The sequence below is a fragment of the Halichoerus grypus genome, chromosome 5, assembly GCF_964656455.1.
Source record: "Halichoerus grypus chromosome 5, mHalGry1.hap1.1, whole genome shotgun sequence".
Taxonomy (NCBI): domain Eukaryota; kingdom Metazoa; phylum Chordata; class Mammalia; order Carnivora; family Phocidae; genus Halichoerus; species Halichoerus grypus.
The window spans coordinates 160294135-160311179 of NC_135716.1; the positions used below are offsets into that span (position 1 = coordinate 160294135).

The 17045-nt window shown below is 53.0% G+C and overlaps 2 protein-coding genes across 5 annotated transcripts; both read right to left on the bottom strand.

Moving 5' to 3' along the window:
- Positions 1 to 87: 87 nt before the first annotated feature.
- On the bottom strand, positions 88 to 5930 carry ADPRS (ADP-ribosylserine hydrolase). Its single transcript, XM_036108139.2, has 6 exons — positions 5685 to 5930; positions 2717 to 2813; positions 2261 to 2468; positions 1974 to 2158; positions 1533 to 1633; positions 88 to 922 (listed from the first exon to the last, which is right to left on the bottom strand). Exons 1-6 carry the CDS (start codon positions 5896 to 5898, stop codon positions 630 to 632), a joined length of 1098 nt encoding a protein of 365 aa, XP_035964032.1. The 5' UTR covers positions 5899 to 5930; the 3' UTR covers positions 88 to 629.
- Positions 5931 to 6711: 781 nt separating this feature from the next.
- On the bottom strand, positions 6712 to 10883 carry TEKT2 (tektin 2). 4 transcript variants are annotated; one of them, XM_036108136.2, is made up of 10 exons: positions 10755 to 10883; positions 9747 to 9958; positions 9540 to 9665; positions 9135 to 9340; positions 8094 to 8237; positions 7898 to 8012; positions 7634 to 7741; positions 7362 to 7505; positions 7126 to 7205; positions 6712 to 6959 (listed from the first exon to the last, which is right to left on the bottom strand). In XM_036108136.2, the coding sequence occupies exons 2-10, from the start codon at positions 9900 to 9902 to the stop codon at positions 6746 to 6748; spliced, it is 1293 nt and encodes a 430-aa protein (XP_035964029.1). In that variant the 5' UTR covers positions 9903 to 9958; positions 10755 to 10883; the 3' UTR covers positions 6712 to 6745. The 4 variants fall into 4 exon arrangements, with proteins under 4 accessions (XP_035964029.1, XP_077929539.1, XP_077929540.1 ...); XM_078073413.1 differs by lacking the exon at positions 10755 to 10883 and adding an exon at positions 10657 to 10754; XM_078073414.1 differs by lacking the exon at positions 10755 to 10883 and adding an exon at positions 10351 to 10420.
- Between the last annotated feature and the right edge of the window lie 6162 nt (positions 10884 to 17045).

Below are 17045 nucleotides of genomic sequence, written 5' to 3' on the forward strand. Positions count from 1 at the left end.
AGGCTTGAGAAGGTCAAGGGGGTGTGCAGGGTGGGGGTGGGGGGTGGAAATTCCTTCAGGGCAGAGGAGAAACATGGGCACCAGTGGTGGGATTTACCAAAAGCTGTTTATTGCTGTGACTTCCGCTGGAAGCTGTTAACAAGCCCCATGACAGCCAAGGGCCAGGTGTACATCCAGATCAGCTAGATGCGAGTGCTGGTTTCCTCGACCCAGGGGCTCTGCCCAGTCAAAGACATGCTTTCTGGCAAACTGGCTACATCTCAACGAGAAGAAATGGTGCCACTGCCGATCATTTCTGCCCACACCCCCCACCCCCATCCCATGTCTTGGATAAGACAGGAAAATGCCACGGATACCCTTCCAAAGTAAAACCTGTCCTGATCCCTCCCATCTGCCCAAGGAGCCGAGGGGCCCCAGGCTCTGCAGTGAGCCGGAAACCCAGCACCAGGGAGGCACCAGTCGTCCCCTCGCTGTCCAGTCACCTCCCCCAGGACCCCAGCCCAGCTGTGTGCTCTGCCCACACCGCAGGCTGACGGAGGCGGGGAGCAGTGCCCGAGGAACCACAGCGTCTCCGATCCGAGCTGTAGTGGGGCCGGCTGGACACGGCGGCGTCCCAGCTGCTGAGGCCCTCACAGACTCTTCTGGAAGAGACGGTGCAGGCTGTGGGCCAGGACGTCCGTCTCCTCATAGCCCTCGCAGCTCTGCTGCCAGCTCCCTGGCACCTGTCCCATCCCATAGTAGGCCCCGGCAATGGCCCCAGCCATGCTGGCGATGGTGTCTGTGTCCCCCCCGAGCGAGATGGAATAGATGAGAGTCCTCTGGAGGCTGTTGAAGGCAGAGGGGATCTCGGGGTCCGGCTCCATGCAGCGCAGGAAGCAGTAGATGGCGGTGGGCACAGATTCGAAGGCGGCGATGCCATTGCCTGTAGGGAAGCCAGCACGTGGGGACCCCACGCCCCCCCACCCTGTGTCCCCAGGCTTCTTCCAGCCGCGTGCCCCAAGTCAGGACTCTCAGCTTCAAGCTGGGCTGTGGCTCAGAGCACAGGCTCTAGAATTAGACTACCCAGGCTCAAATCCCGGCTCTCCGTCCTGCTAGCACGGGGCCGGGCAAGTTCCCTCGCGGCCGAGATTCCGGTTTCTGGGATTCGACTCCCCGGGCAGAGAGGGAATAAAGGCGGTGATGCTCAGGGCTGGTGTGGGGGTGAAATGAGCCACAGGCAGAGTTTCCTGTATGCTGCCCGAACACAGCACAGGTGCTCTATAAACAAGCACCAGTTGTCAACATGAACGGTCAAAACTAGTGGCCACCTGCCATTCCTGGGGACACTGAGCTGTGAGGCCGGCAGCATGGCAGCCCTGGTAACCCCAGCAAGGAGGCGCTGTGTTCCCGACCCTGCCAGGGACCGCACAGTGCGGGCTCCACCGTCACCGCAGCCGCGGGCAAGAAACGCGGCAGCAGGCGTGCCCCAGGCTCCCGTCCGTCCCGAAGCCCAGTACTCGCCCTGAGGATGCCGGGTGTGAGGGTCTACCCACCTAGCTCGGACACCACCTCCTCTCTGGTCACCGAGTCCTGCTCTAGAAGAACGCCAATCTTCTTCAGTCGGCTGGAGTAGGGACGCTCCTCCATGCCCAACCTGTGGGTTGGGGGCGAGATTTCAGGGAGGTCGGAGCCGGCAGGGTGGAGCCGGGAGACAGGGGAAGGGGTGTGGGAGGGGGAGGCGGGGAGGTGATCAGGCTGACACCCAGCACTGGTGTCCTGACAAGAAGTAGGAGAGGGCTAGGTGTGAGCCGCTCGTCTTACTCCCTGGTACCCTAAGAGCCTCGGAGTAGAGTCAAGGCAAAGGGGCTCCTCCCACCCCTCCTAAAAGTCTGCAATTAAAAAAGAAAGGTTTCAGCTTGTGGAGATGCCAGAGGACCCCACAACGCATGCACACCCACACACGCCCTTCCAGCCTGCCTCCTTCCCATACTCACTCCCTGGCATCTGAGACGGACTGGGCGTCACTCTCCAGCTCTTCCATGTGGCCCAGGAGTTGTTCGAGGAAATGTTCACTCGACGACTCCCCCTGCAAAGCCAGGTGCACGGCCAGGGCCTGCAGGATGGCGCCGTTGTAACCCAGGGAGGAGGCATGTGTCAGCTGGGCTGAGAGCCGGGCAAACTAGGGCAGAGGCAGTGGGAGCAAAGACGTGCTGTCACAGAACCCGGGCTGCAGAGACGAGGGAGGAAGGGAAACGCCCAGCAGCCAGCCCGCCTGGACTACCTTCTGCACATCCTGGACATCGCTGTAGGCCAGGGAGATGCCGGCCACTCGCATGGCACCCCCGTTGCCATAGGAGCCTTTCCCGTTAAACTGGGCCCGGGCGGGCTCAAAGACATCGCGGCACTTGGGGCTCAGGAGCTTCTTGAAGACAGTGATCACTCCAGCGCCGTAACCCCGGTCAGGCTCTTTCTTGTACTCCTGAGCGAATCTAGGGGAGAGAAGGGAGACAGGATGAGGGCTGAACAGATGTGTGTTGGGGCCAGAAGAGGAGAGCTCCGGCTGGTCCGGGAAAAGAAGAAGCCTCAGGGCCCTAGGGAGCCCATACCAGCAGTGCTGCCCCTTCCGCCCTGCCGAGGGGGGCGCCCAGCACACACCCACCCACATCATCGCTCTGGTCAAGAAGTACGGTTACTCTGCCCACCCGCTTCGCCTCCCCCCTGGACCGCCCCCCCTCACCTGTGAGCCATGTCCACCTCGTCGAAGGCCTCCTTGGCCAGCAGGGACTGCACCAGGGCCCTGGCCATGGCCGTGTCGTCTGTGTAGTACAACACTTCTGCAGGGACGAGGTGGGGGTGAGGGGGAGATCGCGCTGCGGGGCTCGAAGGTGGAAGCTCCGGCCCCCCCCCCTTTTTTAAGTAAGCTCTATACCCAATGTGGGGCTTGAACTCAGGACCCTGAGAACGAGGTACATGCTCTACTGACCGAGCCTCCCTCTCTCCCGCCCAATTTCCTGGGTTCCAGGCCTGGGGATTTTTAGTAATTCTTTATTCCGAATCAGTTATAATGACCTGCTGATTTCTGAAGGAAAATCTTCTGCCCCCCTCTGACTGCCATGACCGTAGCTCTCCTGCACCACCCTCCAACCCAGCTTGTATGTGCAGCCAGAAAATTCTTCCTAAAAGCGACTATCCCTTTCCTCATCTCACTCTCCTGCTCAAAATCGCTGTCTGTTGCTTTCAGGATTAGGCCAAATTCACTGCCTTGGCCTTCAAAGCCCTTCCCTGTTACATCCCACCGCTCCCCTCCACATCCCCAGAACCAACCTTGGAGCCTGGGTCAACAGCCCCCTCCACCTGCCCCACTCTTTTTTTTTAAGATTTTATTCATTTATTTGACAGAGAGAGAGAGATAATGAGAGAGGGAACACAAGCAGGGGGAGTGGGAGAGGGAGAAGCAGGCCTCCCGCTGAGCAGGGAGCCCGACGCGGGGCTCGATCCCACGACCCGGGGATCATGACCCGTGCCAAAGGCAGATGCTTAACAACTGAGCCACCCAGGCGTCCCAAGCCCCGCTCCTTCTGGGTGCCCAGGACTACCGCTCTGGCACTTCGGACAAGCAATGCCGGTTATATGAAGATGTCCCACGTAGGCCGTGAGCCAGCAACGGACCGGTAGCACTTGGTTTTACTGAAGGAAGAGATGGCTACAGAGAAGGAAGCACACTCCCTAGCGATCCCCCACCCCACTCCCACTCCTCTGTGTACCACAAGCCCCCTGCCCCACTTTCTCCCCTTCACTCTTAGGGGGTCCTAAGAACAGGGCTCTAAGTGGAGCTCCTAAGAGGGGCTCCTCTGGCTTTACTAGGAAGAGGGGTGGACAGGCCTCTTACCCACAGCCACCCTCTCCTGTCACCTCTTGACCAAGTCAGTCCCTCTTCCAGTCCACCCAGCCCAGCTCCCCGGCGGATTTGTTCTTCCTCCCTCTCCTCTCCTGTCCCCTCAACCTCTCCCTGTGTGGTGGAGTAGCACCCGTGCTCCCTTCGTTTGGTCCCTGAATCCTGCTTTCCCCCAGGGAGCCACTTCTCTATCATTCTCAGCCCATGTTATTGGGGCGTAAGGTTCACACCACCACTAGCCTCCTCAAATAGCACACCCTACTCCTTTGTTTAGGGATGGACAGATGGCCAAGCCAGGCCGAGGAGATGCAGTCTGGGATTTCTGCTGGGGCCGCTGCAGACAGACTCTTCCTCTGCCGGAGCTGCTGGGACCACCCCATGGGGAGGGTCTGCCAGAGAGAGTGAAGTCAACCTGTCAGAACACGGATCTGAATAAGGAGGGGATGGGGCGCCTGGGTGGCTCAGTCGTTGGGCGTCTGCCTTCGGCTCGGGTCATGATCCCGGGGTCCTGGGATCGAGCCCCGCATGGGGCTCCCTGCTCGGCGGGAAGCCTGCTTCTCCCTCTGCCACTCCCCCTGCTTGTGTTCCTGCTCTCGCTGTCTCTCTGTCAAATAAATAAATAAAATATTAAAAAAAAAAAATCTTTAAAAGGAGGGGAGCTGGGTCTTAATGACGTGGCTTGAACCCCTGGATTCATCTCCACCTGAAGCCAGACCCACCTCTGGACTTCTCAGTTATGTCAGCCAATGCATTCTCTTTTTGCTTAGGCCATTATGAGTTGAGTTTTCTGCTACTTGCATCCAAAAGGTTCTCAAACACCTAAAATGTTTTTCCTTCATCTTAACATCAAAACAAAGATAAAATTAAAAACCATTCCTCCATCTTGTCTTTGCCTCAACCACGGCTCCTGTCTCTCCTTCCTATCATACCAAACCATACTCTATTTCCTTTCTCCACTTCCTCCTAAACCCACTGAAATCTTACTTCCAGGCTTCAACATTCTACTGAAAACGGTTTTTGAAATCCAGACTTCCCTCTCCTTCACCTCTCTGTAGCATGACACCAGTGACCATCTTGAAATTCTCCTGGGTTTTGCTGATGCCCTGCCCCCCGCTTCAACTCCCATCAAACCGTTTCCAACTCTAGCTCCTCCGGGGTTCTGAGGATGGCCCCTTTTTCTTACTGTCCTACACGCTCTCCAAGAATCATCCGCCGCTTGACCTCAGAGATCTGGGTGAGGACCTGGCTGCGCAAGGGGAGGAGACAGGCTTCGTATACAAGGGACAGCACGGCAAAGGCCTGGGCTACAGGAAGCTGCTGTGAGAGCAGCTGAGCGCAGAAAACAAGGCCAAGCGTGGCGGAAGGTGAACCTGGGGACTCAGGCGAGGGCCGGCCAGGTAGGACACGTTTAGGAATTTGGTTCTATTCTGAGGGTAACGGAAAGTCACTGCAGAGCTTCCGGCGGGGGAGGCCCGTCACGTCTGTTTGGAGAAGCCCACTCCCTGCTGTGTGGAGAATGGGCTGGCGGTGCACACGGTGGACCAGGCGCAATGCCGGGGAATGACGCCCGGGTCGCCGGCTTGCACGGCTGAAAGGACGGGCTTGTCAGGCCCCCAGCCGGGAACGTTCCGGGCGAGACGAGCGAAGCTGGGGCTTGGACTCTGACGCGCTGGGTCCGAGCTGCCCGCGGCTCCTCCAGACCCGGCCCCTGCAGCTCCGGGCAGCTTCACCTCCGACGCTTGTCTCTCCCGCCCGAGGCCCCCGGGGACCCCCGGCCAACGCGTCCCCACGTGCACCCGGCCCCGCCCACCTGTCCGCGCGCTCCCCGGCGAGCCCGGGTCCGGCTCCAGGCTCTGGACGTGACGCAGGACTGACGTCAGGGTGACGGTGTCGTGCGCCTCGTAAAAGGAGCCCACGCAGTCCCCGAGCAGCGCGCCGGCCAGGCAGCCTCGGAAGCGGGAGAGGGAGCGGGCCGCCCCAGCCCCCGCGCAGCCCGCCGCCGTCATCCCCGCCGCCGCCGCCATCCGCGCGGAGCCGTCGCCACTTCCGGTACGGCCGGTGCGCGCCGCACGACAACGCCCCCCCCTCCGCCGGCCCCACAGCGCCGCCCAGCGTCCCGGGGCCTCGGTGCCTCTCTGCGCCCACAGCGCCGCCCAGCGGCCCGGAGCCGCAGCTCCCGCGTCCTGCAGCACTGGCTTGGGCCAGGCCTCTGCTTTTAGCCCCATTCTCCCCACCTGTAAGCGGCTCACAGACGGGCGGGATGGCCACTGAAGGGTCCCCGAGGTGAGAGGAGGGCCCGAGCTAGACCATCGGACCCTGGCAGCCCTGCCCTTCAGGCCACTGTCTCCGTTCCCCCCCCCCCCCCACTCCCTGTGGCCTGCATTTAGCAAGCCTTGCTATGGGCCCCAGCAACCTCCGCCCTCCCGCCCTCCCATGGCTGCCCCAGCCCTTGGCTCCCTCAGGCCTAGGCCCCCACCCCCAAGCCCTCCCACTGTGATCCTAGCCGCGTCTGCTTCCCCCCGGGCCTCCCCTAGGCATCAAGAGGGCAGGCAAGGGTCCAGCTGGGGCAGAGCTGGTGAGAGGTCACGCTGCTAGAGCCGGCTGGATGCTGGCCTAGCCCAGAGAGGGGTTCCCTGAGGAGAGAGGAGGGAAGGAATCAGATTTAGAACATGGAGCTTGAGGGATGATGTTCCCCAACTTTGCTCCTCCATACACAGGAAACCAAGAGCCCTGTCACTCCCTGCTAGCTATATGCAGGGAGAGCAGAAAGCCGTTTGGACTGAGAACCACGTTTATTAGATTCACTCTCTCCACCCCCCACCCTCTTCCATCTCCCATCTGACCTTTTCCTCATCCCTCAGCCCCCCAAGACTAGACCAGCTGCAGCTGGCAGCTTTTGAGTGGACTCAGGGTGCGGTTTGTGGTGCGGGTGAAGGTGTCCACCTGGGGCACAAACTTCTCCGCAGGCACAGTCAGCTTCCTGCGCGTGTCCATGCACTTGGCGTCCAACAGCATGGAGTTGGCCTTGCAGTCAATGTCAGCCTGCAGCCGGGCCAGGTGCTTGTGGAGAGCATCCAGAGCATCCCTGGGGAGGAGGCATGAACAACCCGTCACCCCTGCCCGACGCCGGGAGGTCAGGGCTGAACTCACTGGCCTTCAGTTAGGAAGACATCAGAGAAGCCAGCAGGCAGCAAAAGGCCCCATGGGTGGCAGGTGTCTCCCGTCGCCTCCTGCCCACTCCCCAAACGTACTGTGCCTGGGCCAGCTTCTGCTTCAGGGCAGCGATGGTTGCCTCTAATTGGTGAACCTCGTCAGTGAGGCCATACTGTGCCTAGAGGCAGAAGGGTGGGTTGGGAGGCCCAGGTCAGCCTATGGGCTTGGATCCTGCCCTCCATCAGCACCCCTGCTCCGCCAGGAACAAGTGCTGGGGCGTGATCCTGAGGAAGCCTGAGTGGGGGGCCCGTGCCCCACAGGGGTACCCTCGCACCTGGTCCCGGCAGAGTTCCACATTGGGCCGGTAAGTTCTGGACTCTAGCCGGGTATGGCACAGCTTCAGGTTCTGTAACTTTCTGCGCAGATCCTCCTCCAGGTGCCGGATGCCCTCCTGCAGCTCAGCGATCTCCTCCAAGGTCTGCAGGGACAGAGTGACTGGTCTCCGCCAGCCGAACCCGCCGTGGGGCACCCAGTCCAGGGCTTCCTGGGGGCTCTCATCCCACAGGAGGAGCCCCGGACCCCAGGGACTACGCAGAGAAGGCTCACATTCTTCTCCTGCCACCTGAGCTCACTGTACACTTTCTCCATCTCCCGCAGCCGCTTCCTGAAGGCAAAGTCTGTGGCCACCCTCTGGGCTTCGAGCTCATTGTTGGTCTGAAGGACAGGGGAGGCAGGGCAAGGGGACGCATAAGCTCGTGGCCATTTGAGGAAATCGCTCAAGTTGGGGGGCGGGTGATGCCACATGGCCAACAGGGAACCCTCGGGCCACCAGCCGGCGTGGAAGAGCAGGGTGTGGGAGGGGTCAGTCACCTCCGCAATAGTTAGGGCGACGGCCTCCCTCAGCTCTACGGCGGCTTTCATCTCGGTCTCTGCCAGGTTCTTGTTGAACTGGCTGAAGTCGTCCCACTGCTGGAGGGTGGAGGAGCTGCGAGGGGCAGGAAACACCCGGCTCAGAAGAGTGTGGGCTGTGAGGCGGGGAGGAGAAACGGAGTGAAACACTTCTTACCCGCTGGGGACACGCATGGGATTAGCCTTCAGAGAGATGTTTGGGGACTTGAGGTTGAGAGAGAGGCAGCCTCTGTCGATGTCCAGTGTCTCCATTTTGTCCCGATGGTCGGAGCTGAGCTGCTGTCGGACCTCCTGCAGGAGGCTGGGGAGGGAACAGACTCGATCAGGATCGTGGTCCGGAAGGGGCGCTGAGGGCTGGGCCAGCTGGGGTGACCGTGGGGCTGCTGCAGCAGCAGAGACGAAGACCGGCAGAGCTGGAGGAGCGCCCTGCAGACAAAATGGGGGCCCCCGCCGGCCTGCACGTGCCCGCGGGGGCACCTGGATGTAGCTGCACTCACTGAGGCTCACACATACACACTCGCGTGAAGGTACTCCGGGGTGGTGGCAAATGGGCTTCATGTCTCGTGCTTCCAATCAACTGATAACGGCTGCCTAAAGCAGGGTGGTGGGAAGTGTTCTGAGACCGTGTCCAGGCGGTGGGCAAAGAGCTACAGTCAGTTAGTGGTTTCTGCGGTGGGCACCGCAGGGTCAGAAGGCAGCCTGAGAGCCAGCTGCTCGGTACCCACAACACGTTTCACATGTAAGACATGCAGCCTTGGGGCCCCTGGGTGGCTCCGTCGGCTAAGAATCCGACTCTCGATTTCGGCTCAGGTCGTGATCTCAGGGTCGTGGGATCGAGCCCCGTGTCAGCCTTTGCGCTCAGCACGGAGTCTGCTTTCCCCTCTCCCTCTGCTCCTCCCCCTGCTCTCTCTCTCTCTCTCAAATAAATAGATTTAAAAATCTTAAAAAAAAAAATAGGGGCGCCTGGGTGGCTCAGTCGGTTAAGCGTCTGCCTTCGGCTCAGGTCATGATCCCAGGGTCCTGGGATCGAGCCCTGCATCGGGCTCCCTGCTCCGCGGGGAGTCTGCTCCTCCCTCTCCCTCTGTGCTCTCTCTCTCCCTCTCTCTCTTTCAAATAAATAAATAAAATCTTAAAAAAAAAAAAAAAGACATGCAGGCCTCAAGTGCAGGTGAACATGGGAATGCTAGATCTCCCTTACCAAAGCTTCTCAAAGGCCTGGCTAATCTTTTGTTGCAAGGCCTTCTTGGTGGCATCAATGACCTCCACCTCTTTGTGCAACTCGTCCTCCACAGGATCCTTCACCACATCAATGTCGCGCCGACTGTCCCTCAAGGTCAGGCACTCGATTGCTACATCCAGAGGCAGGTTCTTGGCCTGCAGGTTTTGCTCTGCCGACTCCTTCATCTAGAAAAGAGAGGGCATGGGTCACTAGTGGGGCCATCGCTGGGAAGCAGCTCTCATCCCCACTTTAGTGGAGGGGCAGTGAGTGACTCAGGTGGACATGCCACCCAATACCCCCATCAAGGGTGCGCTGACCCTGAAGTGGGGAGGGTGGGGAGGTCCTGGCTGCAGGGTCTCCTGGCGCCCCGTCCTGGCTCCCTGCCTGGATTAGGGCGTCAATCTCAGCATCTAAATCTGTCAGACACTTGTCCAGCATCTCCTTCCAACGGTTCACAGTATCGATCCTCTCCGCCAGTCGAGTCCTATTGTCATGTTCATCCCAAATGGTCTGGAAGAGACAAAGCCAGATAAAGAGGGTGTGGGGTTGGGGCTCTTCCTCTGCCCACCCAACGAGGCTCTGGCCTCCAACCTGGTTGTTGGTCTCATTGCGGAGGACCCGGGCTTCCTGGCGGATCTGGTGGGAAGCATCTCGCTGCCGCTTGGCGTTGGTGGACAGCAGGTAGCTGTTGGTGTTCCAGTCTGGCAACTGGAAGCGTTGACTGGGCTTCACGCTCAGTGTGGCCATGGCGCAGGGGTTGAAGGGTCAGAACACCCTAGGCCTGTTCCAATCACCCACCTCTGCTGGAGAGGGAAAACAAGGCAGGAGACCACTCAGGAAATGCTGTCCTAGATCAAAAGCCCTCTCCAAAGAACATGCTCCTGTCCATTTTGCTCCAAGCCCCTTCCTGCAGGAAGCCGGCTTGGGAACAGCCCTGGCTTTACTCAGCTTTGTGGGAGGCATCCACTAAGTCTCCTCCCACCCATCCATCCACAGACACAAACTCCTGGACCCTGCAGGTTCCAGAACAGGTGACAGGGAACCATGGAGTCCATTGGGGGGTGTGTGTGTGTGTGTGTGTGTGTGTGTGTTGCCAAGCCCTTGGTGGGGCTGGTCGAGGGGGGGCGGTTAGCAGGAAAAATAGCCCTTAATCCAGTTTCCACCCCTGCTTCCAGGCAACCAAGTCTTGTGGAACCTTCTTTTCTTTGTTCGCCCCAGCTTTGGGCCAGGACCCTGGGGATCTAAGAGAAGGAGCCCTGTTCTCCATCCAGGAAGAGAACGAGCTAGCTCTGAGGCGACAGGGGTTGGCACCAGGGAGTTGGGGGGAAGGGGCGGCTGGCTCCCTGCCCATTTGGTCGTCCCACCCCCCTCCCCGCCCTCTGTGGGAGGAAGGAGGGCGGGTGTGTGAGGGTCCGCACTGGGAGGAGCTGGGTCCATCTAGGTCCAAGCCCAGCCCTCCTCTCCCCTCCGCAGGAAAATCATCTTTGGTTTGAATTAATACCCCCGCGCAGGCGCCGAGAAAGGAGGAGGAAGGGGAGACGGAGGGAGCTCGGCCTGGGTGAGAGCCCCCCCACCGCCCCGCTCTTGTCTGCCTCTCACCTCCAGCCCCGCTCGCACTTCCGCCCTGCGTCCCCAGCTCCTCTGTTCGGCGCCCCCGGTTGCTAGGCACCGGCGCTCCGCCCGCGCGTTACCTCCGCTGGTGTTTGGCTTGGCAAGCGCGCGGCGGCGCGGCGGCGGGGCCCGGAGGCCCTAGGGGTGGGAAGGCGGCGGGGGCCGCAGGGCTGGGGCGCCCGGAGGGGGCCAGAGGAGGAGGGCATCGGGATATCGCGTTCACTCCATGTACACGTTAAACATTTGTATTTTGTTATAAGTTATGCATCGACAAGGTAAAAAAAAAAAAAAAAGTGCACAGTACATAGAAAAAGTAATCTCCCGCTCAGGCTCACTCCTCAGCAGATATCCTTCCAGAAATGTATATGTATTTAACATTATTGAACACATTCCTTTGGTCCTGTCTTGCCCAACATTTGCATCCATCTGCTTGATGGCACAGAAGGAATGATGCTTGTTTTTGGAGAGGCCGCATCCCTGGGCGAGGTAACTGGGGTATTAGAAGCAAAGCTCAAAATCCAGCCTTTTTTTTTTTTTTCCTTAAGTTTTTTTTTTTTTTTTATTCCACTATGGTTAACATACAGAGTTCTATTAGTTTCAGGTGTATAATATAGTGATTCGACAATTATATACATTACAAAATCCAACCATTTTTTTAAAAGATTTTTTTTTATTTTAGAGAAGGAGAGCAGTGCGATTGGGGAGGGGAAGAGGGAGAGGGAGAGAAGCAGTCTAAGCGCTGAGCCGGAGCCGGATGCCCGATGGATCTCATAACCTGAAATCGTGACCTGACCTGAGCCGAAATCAGGCTTAACCGACTGAGCCACCCAGGCGCCCCCAACCATTTTTTTTTAAGAGGAGGAAAAATAATTCAACCATGCCAGTACTATCCTAGGCCTTGGGAGATGTTAACATTTAATGTTCATAACTAATAGGAGAGGTAGGCACTATCTCGGTTTTCGCAGCCAAGTAAAGACTGGCTCTGCAGAAAGGCGGGGATGGAAACTGAGGTCCCACTTTCTCTCTGTTAGGACTCCACACTGCCTCTAGTGGTGGCTCTGGAAACCGAGAGGAAAGCTCTCCCCCCAGGCTGGCCGGGTCCTCTTCTGAGGACTGTGTTGATGGTAGGAGGTGGGTGCTATTACTGTGTAGGTGTTACCTGCGAGAGAAGTGAGGAACGTGCCCAGGGTCACATGACTAAGTGGTAGAGCCTGGATTCAAACCCACGCAGTCTGTCCCAGAGGCCAAGTGCAGGGTTGATAGAGGATGGAAAGAGAGAAGTTCCAGAAGAGTCCTCACGTTTTAACATCCCAGTGATTGGTGGGATGGTGTGATCCTCCACAGAGGAAGGACAACCAAGGGGCTTGGTAGGCAAGGGGAAGATGACGTTGGATTTTAAGAAGTTTGAGGTGCTTGTGGTGGATCCAGGTGCTGTCCAGCAGGCAGTTAGAAATCTGAGTCTGAAGCGCTCCAGAAAGACTGAGGCTAGAACATTTCCCAAACTTCCTGACCACTGATGTTTTTTTTTTTTTTCCCCCTCAGAATATTTTCTAGGGGCTCCGGGGTGGCTCAGATGGTTAAGTATCTGCCTTCAGCTCAGGTCATGATCTCCAGTTCCAGAGATGGAGTCCCACATTAGACACCCAGCTCAGCAGGAGTCTTCTTCTCCCTCTCCCTCTGCCTCTCCCCTGTGCTTGTGCTCTCTCTGTCTATGTCAAATTAATAAATAAAATCCTTTTTTTTAAAAGAATATTTTCTAAACTCTAATACATGGCTCACAAAGCAGCTATGCGTGGGACTTTGATGTTGTTCTTTTACTAGGATTAAGGAAGACCAAAAAAAAGGTTTTGGACAAATGAATTGCTGGAAGAAATGAAGAAATTTTAGTTTATGTTTTGAAACATTTTATAACAGAGAAGTAAATAAATGTGGCAGAATGGTGGTGGTTTTGGCATATATCTGTGGCTATGGTGCTGGGCTTGGTGTTCATGACTCATGATGTTCCTACATATCCTGGCTGAGGGAAGAAGATATTAGCAGAAAAGGTCAGGCAGCTGATGGACTGGACCAGAAAAACAGAGTGATAAGAACGAGTGATGCCATGTTCTATCATTTTGTACTAGAAACACCAAGAAACTATTATTGTGATGTTTACCACTCTACAGAAGTTTAGATCATGTGTAATCGCAATAGTGCTAGGGCGCCTGGGCGGCTCAGTCAGTTAACCGTCTGCCTTCGACTAGGGTCATGATCTCAGGGTCCTGGGATGGAGTCTCACGTTGGCCTCTCTGCTCAGCGGGGAGTCTGCTTCTCCCTCTCACTTTCCCTCTGTGATTTCCCTCCCTCTCTCTCTCAAATAAATAAAATCTCTAAAAAATATGCAAAGGTGCTGCTGAAGAATTTCAGATCTTGACAAATTCCTGGCAGCACTCCAGTGCATTCAACAAGGTATTTTTTGTAATGATGGATTATGATGAAAGCCCCGAGGCCTTTCAGATACACCAGTTGATGTCAGTTCCAAGTGTCCTCCACTTTTCTGCTAAGAGGAAATTTATGTCGGATGACGTTTACCATTTGGAGGGAGGGGGTATCACAGCTGAGCATGTGGCTGAATGGGTAGCTGAGAGAACTGAGAGAAGAGAGACCAACATCAGCCTCAGACAGCCTGCAGATTATCACGACCCCTTCAAGCTGGGGATATTTTTGGCTTTTATTGGTGGACTTGTGTATTTATGGAAATGGAATAGGAAATTTATTTTTAACAAAAACTTGTGGGCAGCTTTAGCTCTGTGTTTTGTGATCATGATGACATCTGGTCAAATGTGGACTTGTATAAAAAGAGCCCCATATGCTCAAAGGGATCCTCGAACAGGACACATACATTATATCCATGCAGTGGGTTACTCTCAGTATGTGGCAGAAATATACATCATTTCTCTGTTTATTGTGTGCATTATCCTGGGAATGGTGCTCATAGATAAAGCAGCCACATCTTGTTTGAACATTATAAAGAGGAAGATAATGAGCTCGACTGGCACGTGTCTAGTTGTATTCTTCAGTTGGCTGCTCTTTGTCTCAGAGTTAAAGAACCTAAGTATCCACTCCACATTCTCATGGGTTTTAAAGGATCCTAGAGATATAGATAATGAAGCAAGACATTTTTTAAAATGTGAAAAAAAAAAAAAAAAAAACCATGAAAGAGAAGAATGTGAACTCATAACTTTTTTTTAAGTGATTGAGATTTAGCCACAGGAGACATGGAGTGCTTTGGCAACAACAAGCCATTTTCTTTCAAAATCTGTGAAGTATGATAATATGTATCTTCTCTGTTCTCAATTTTCTCCTCCCAGTAAGTGTCAGAGATTACCGACTTTAGTGAATTCCGATGATTCAGATCCCCAGAGACGTACAACTTCTATCCAACCAGAACAATGTTTAAAAGGATTTTAATTGCTAGTTGGTCAGCTGATCTTATTCTAATATGAAAAATAATACCTTGATAAGGTACCCCCACATCTAGCTACTGAAGATAACTATATTGCCTCTCCTGGAGGTGTATCTTGCACAGCCTATTTTGTGTGTTGTCTTCTGAAGCCAAAGTATCCTTCTGTAGAATGCACTTCCAATGCCCAGAGGCAAATACAGTATGTCTTAGTACTCTTGCCCAAGTCTTTCCTAATGAGGTGTGCTATTTTGCTGCTTGATCGTTGTAGACTTTATAAACTAACTGATTACCAGACCATAATTTCTCCATGATTGTTAACTTCCTTTTCTCTGGAGACACTTCACATAAATTATCTTTCCCTCTTTTTTCTTTCAAGTGGCTAATCTCTAACAAAATAGCAGTTCCCATTTTGGTGTTGACTTGAGGTTGTTTTCTATTTAATTTAAATCTAACAGGAAAATGGGTGTAAAGACAATTCACAGGATGAATGATAATTTCGTTCATCTTTTTCTATTTAGTAGCATGTGAAAATATCAGTTATTTCCAATATGCAGAAATACCAAACTGAACATCTTAAAAGCTGTTCTATTTCAGCCTGTATTCCCTCTTAAGCGGAAAAACAAAGTACAAATTCAAAGACTTTTTTTCCCCACTATCTTCTTTCTTGTCTTACGTCGATAATCAAAGTTAAGTCCTAAACAGCTCACTAACATGCCTGGCAGATGACAGCGAAGACTGAAGTTGAGGTTTGCTAGTGAATCAAATTCTGGCCTTCCCTCTGGAAACTGCTGTTTTAGACATGTGACAACTGTGCTTGTGAAAATGTTTTTCAAGCAACAACTTGGTGTCACATTAAGAGTTTTTCTTTAAATTGGACTGGCTTTGGCTATGTATAGTTAAGTAACTACCCTCCTCCAAAGTCTGGTGGAAGTTCTTGAGGTTTTATACAAGAGTTGTTTGCCAGCAGAGTTGGGTATCATTGTCCCAGAGTAAATTATTATTATTATTATTATTATTTTTAATGTAAGCTCTACGCCCAACGTGGGGCTTGAATCAAGAGTTGCATGCTCTATAGACGAGCCAGCCAGGCGCCCCCTACCTTTTTTTTTTTTTTTTTTTTTAAACACAGAGTGGGTGGAAATACTTGACCTCTCTCACTTCAGGTATTTTTTTTCTTTGCTTGTACATTACTCCAAAGGGAACTGCTTGATTCTAGGCTTTTTCCCCAGTTTATTTTCAGCTGGTCTTGCACCTGTCTTGAGATCGCCAGGGCGCAGTCTTAGGTGAGGGTCATTTGTTTCGCACAGCATGGTAGTCAAAAAAGGCTGGGGCTCCCATTACCCTTGCCCTGGAGGTTGAAACAACTTTTATTTCTCCACTTGGTTTTCTCTTCTTATCTCCAGAGCCCACTCTTCTTACATAAGAAAAATCTCAGTTAAAATGAATGGAAAGTGGCTTGCCATATTCAAAGTAAAATGTTATAATTCAAAGTAAAATGTTATACTTTTATGAAGATTTTCAAATTAATATCTAAAGGGCCTTAACGTAGACACTAGTCATACTTTTGTATTAAAGGTTTAGATAGCACCTCTTACCAGATTTTAAGAAACACTATTCAAAGGGATACCACCCTTTTATAATCTAAACTTTTATAATCTAAAATCTATGAAAGCACAAAAATAAATCAGAAAAATTAAACTCACAAAATATATAAAGATGGTTAAGCAACCTTAATGTTACATTTGCATAAAATACAAAGCACATTTTGAATTATGTCTGAATGACAGTGGTTACTGAAATCCTGTCTGGGGCAGCATCAAAACTATTCCTATGGTCCTACCTGGGGTACCAAAAAAACTCCCCCCAAAACAAAAACTACTCCTATGTCCTGTTTTTGGTATTGGTTTTTGCAAGATAATGTGAAAATTCCATTTAGCAAGATTAAAGACAGAGTAATACTGTACATTTAGCAGTTTCAAGTACTTTCAGGTTATTTCTAAGTCACATAGCAAAAAAGTGTTAACGGTTTCGTTTCAGCTGAGAATCAGATGTCATATTAGGCTTCATAATCCTAAATCTCTAATGTGTCTGTTTTGTTTATAATTATAAACACATTTTGAATCCAAACATTATTCTTACCAGACAATATTTTAGTAGAGACAAATATGAGAGAAGTGCTGCTTTCTATAAAGGCATTGCAAAGATTTTATAAACTGCAGAAATTGTACAAGTAACGAAAATGATGGAAGATAGGAAAACAATCATCTTCCTCCTACAGATAAGACTAAAGATTTTCGGTCCCCTTTATAATAAAACATCTTAGCAAATATTGTAAAAATGATCACATCCTTTCCTGGCATTGACAGATGAACCTAATTAATTTTCTAAAAACATCTGCAAGGTATGAAAGTCTCAGCAGCCGAGAAGAATCTGTCAAATGATCGGACAACTGAAACACGGAAACCACGAGAACTTAAAGCTCAAGAGACGGATGGCCACCCCGTCTTTGGACTGCCACCTCATTTCTGCACGCTTAAGTGTAGTGCTCTGAGCACCCTTTTCTATGAAGAAAGCTTCAAGCAGCTGAGCTCCAATATAATTGATTTGTTCTGTCCAGTTCATGTTTTCCTAATCAATCAGAGCAGTAGGCTGAGGTGTGCCTCAATAACCATGCTGCTTTTCTACACTTACCTATGTTACATGACAGCCTCTGATTTTTCAGAGCATGGCCTCAGAGTCATTGTTATACTATTTCCCCCATTTAACTGTATGCATTTGGGTATAATTATTGATTTTTTGCAATTTTTCTATACCAGTGTAGTTAGTCGGCAAAG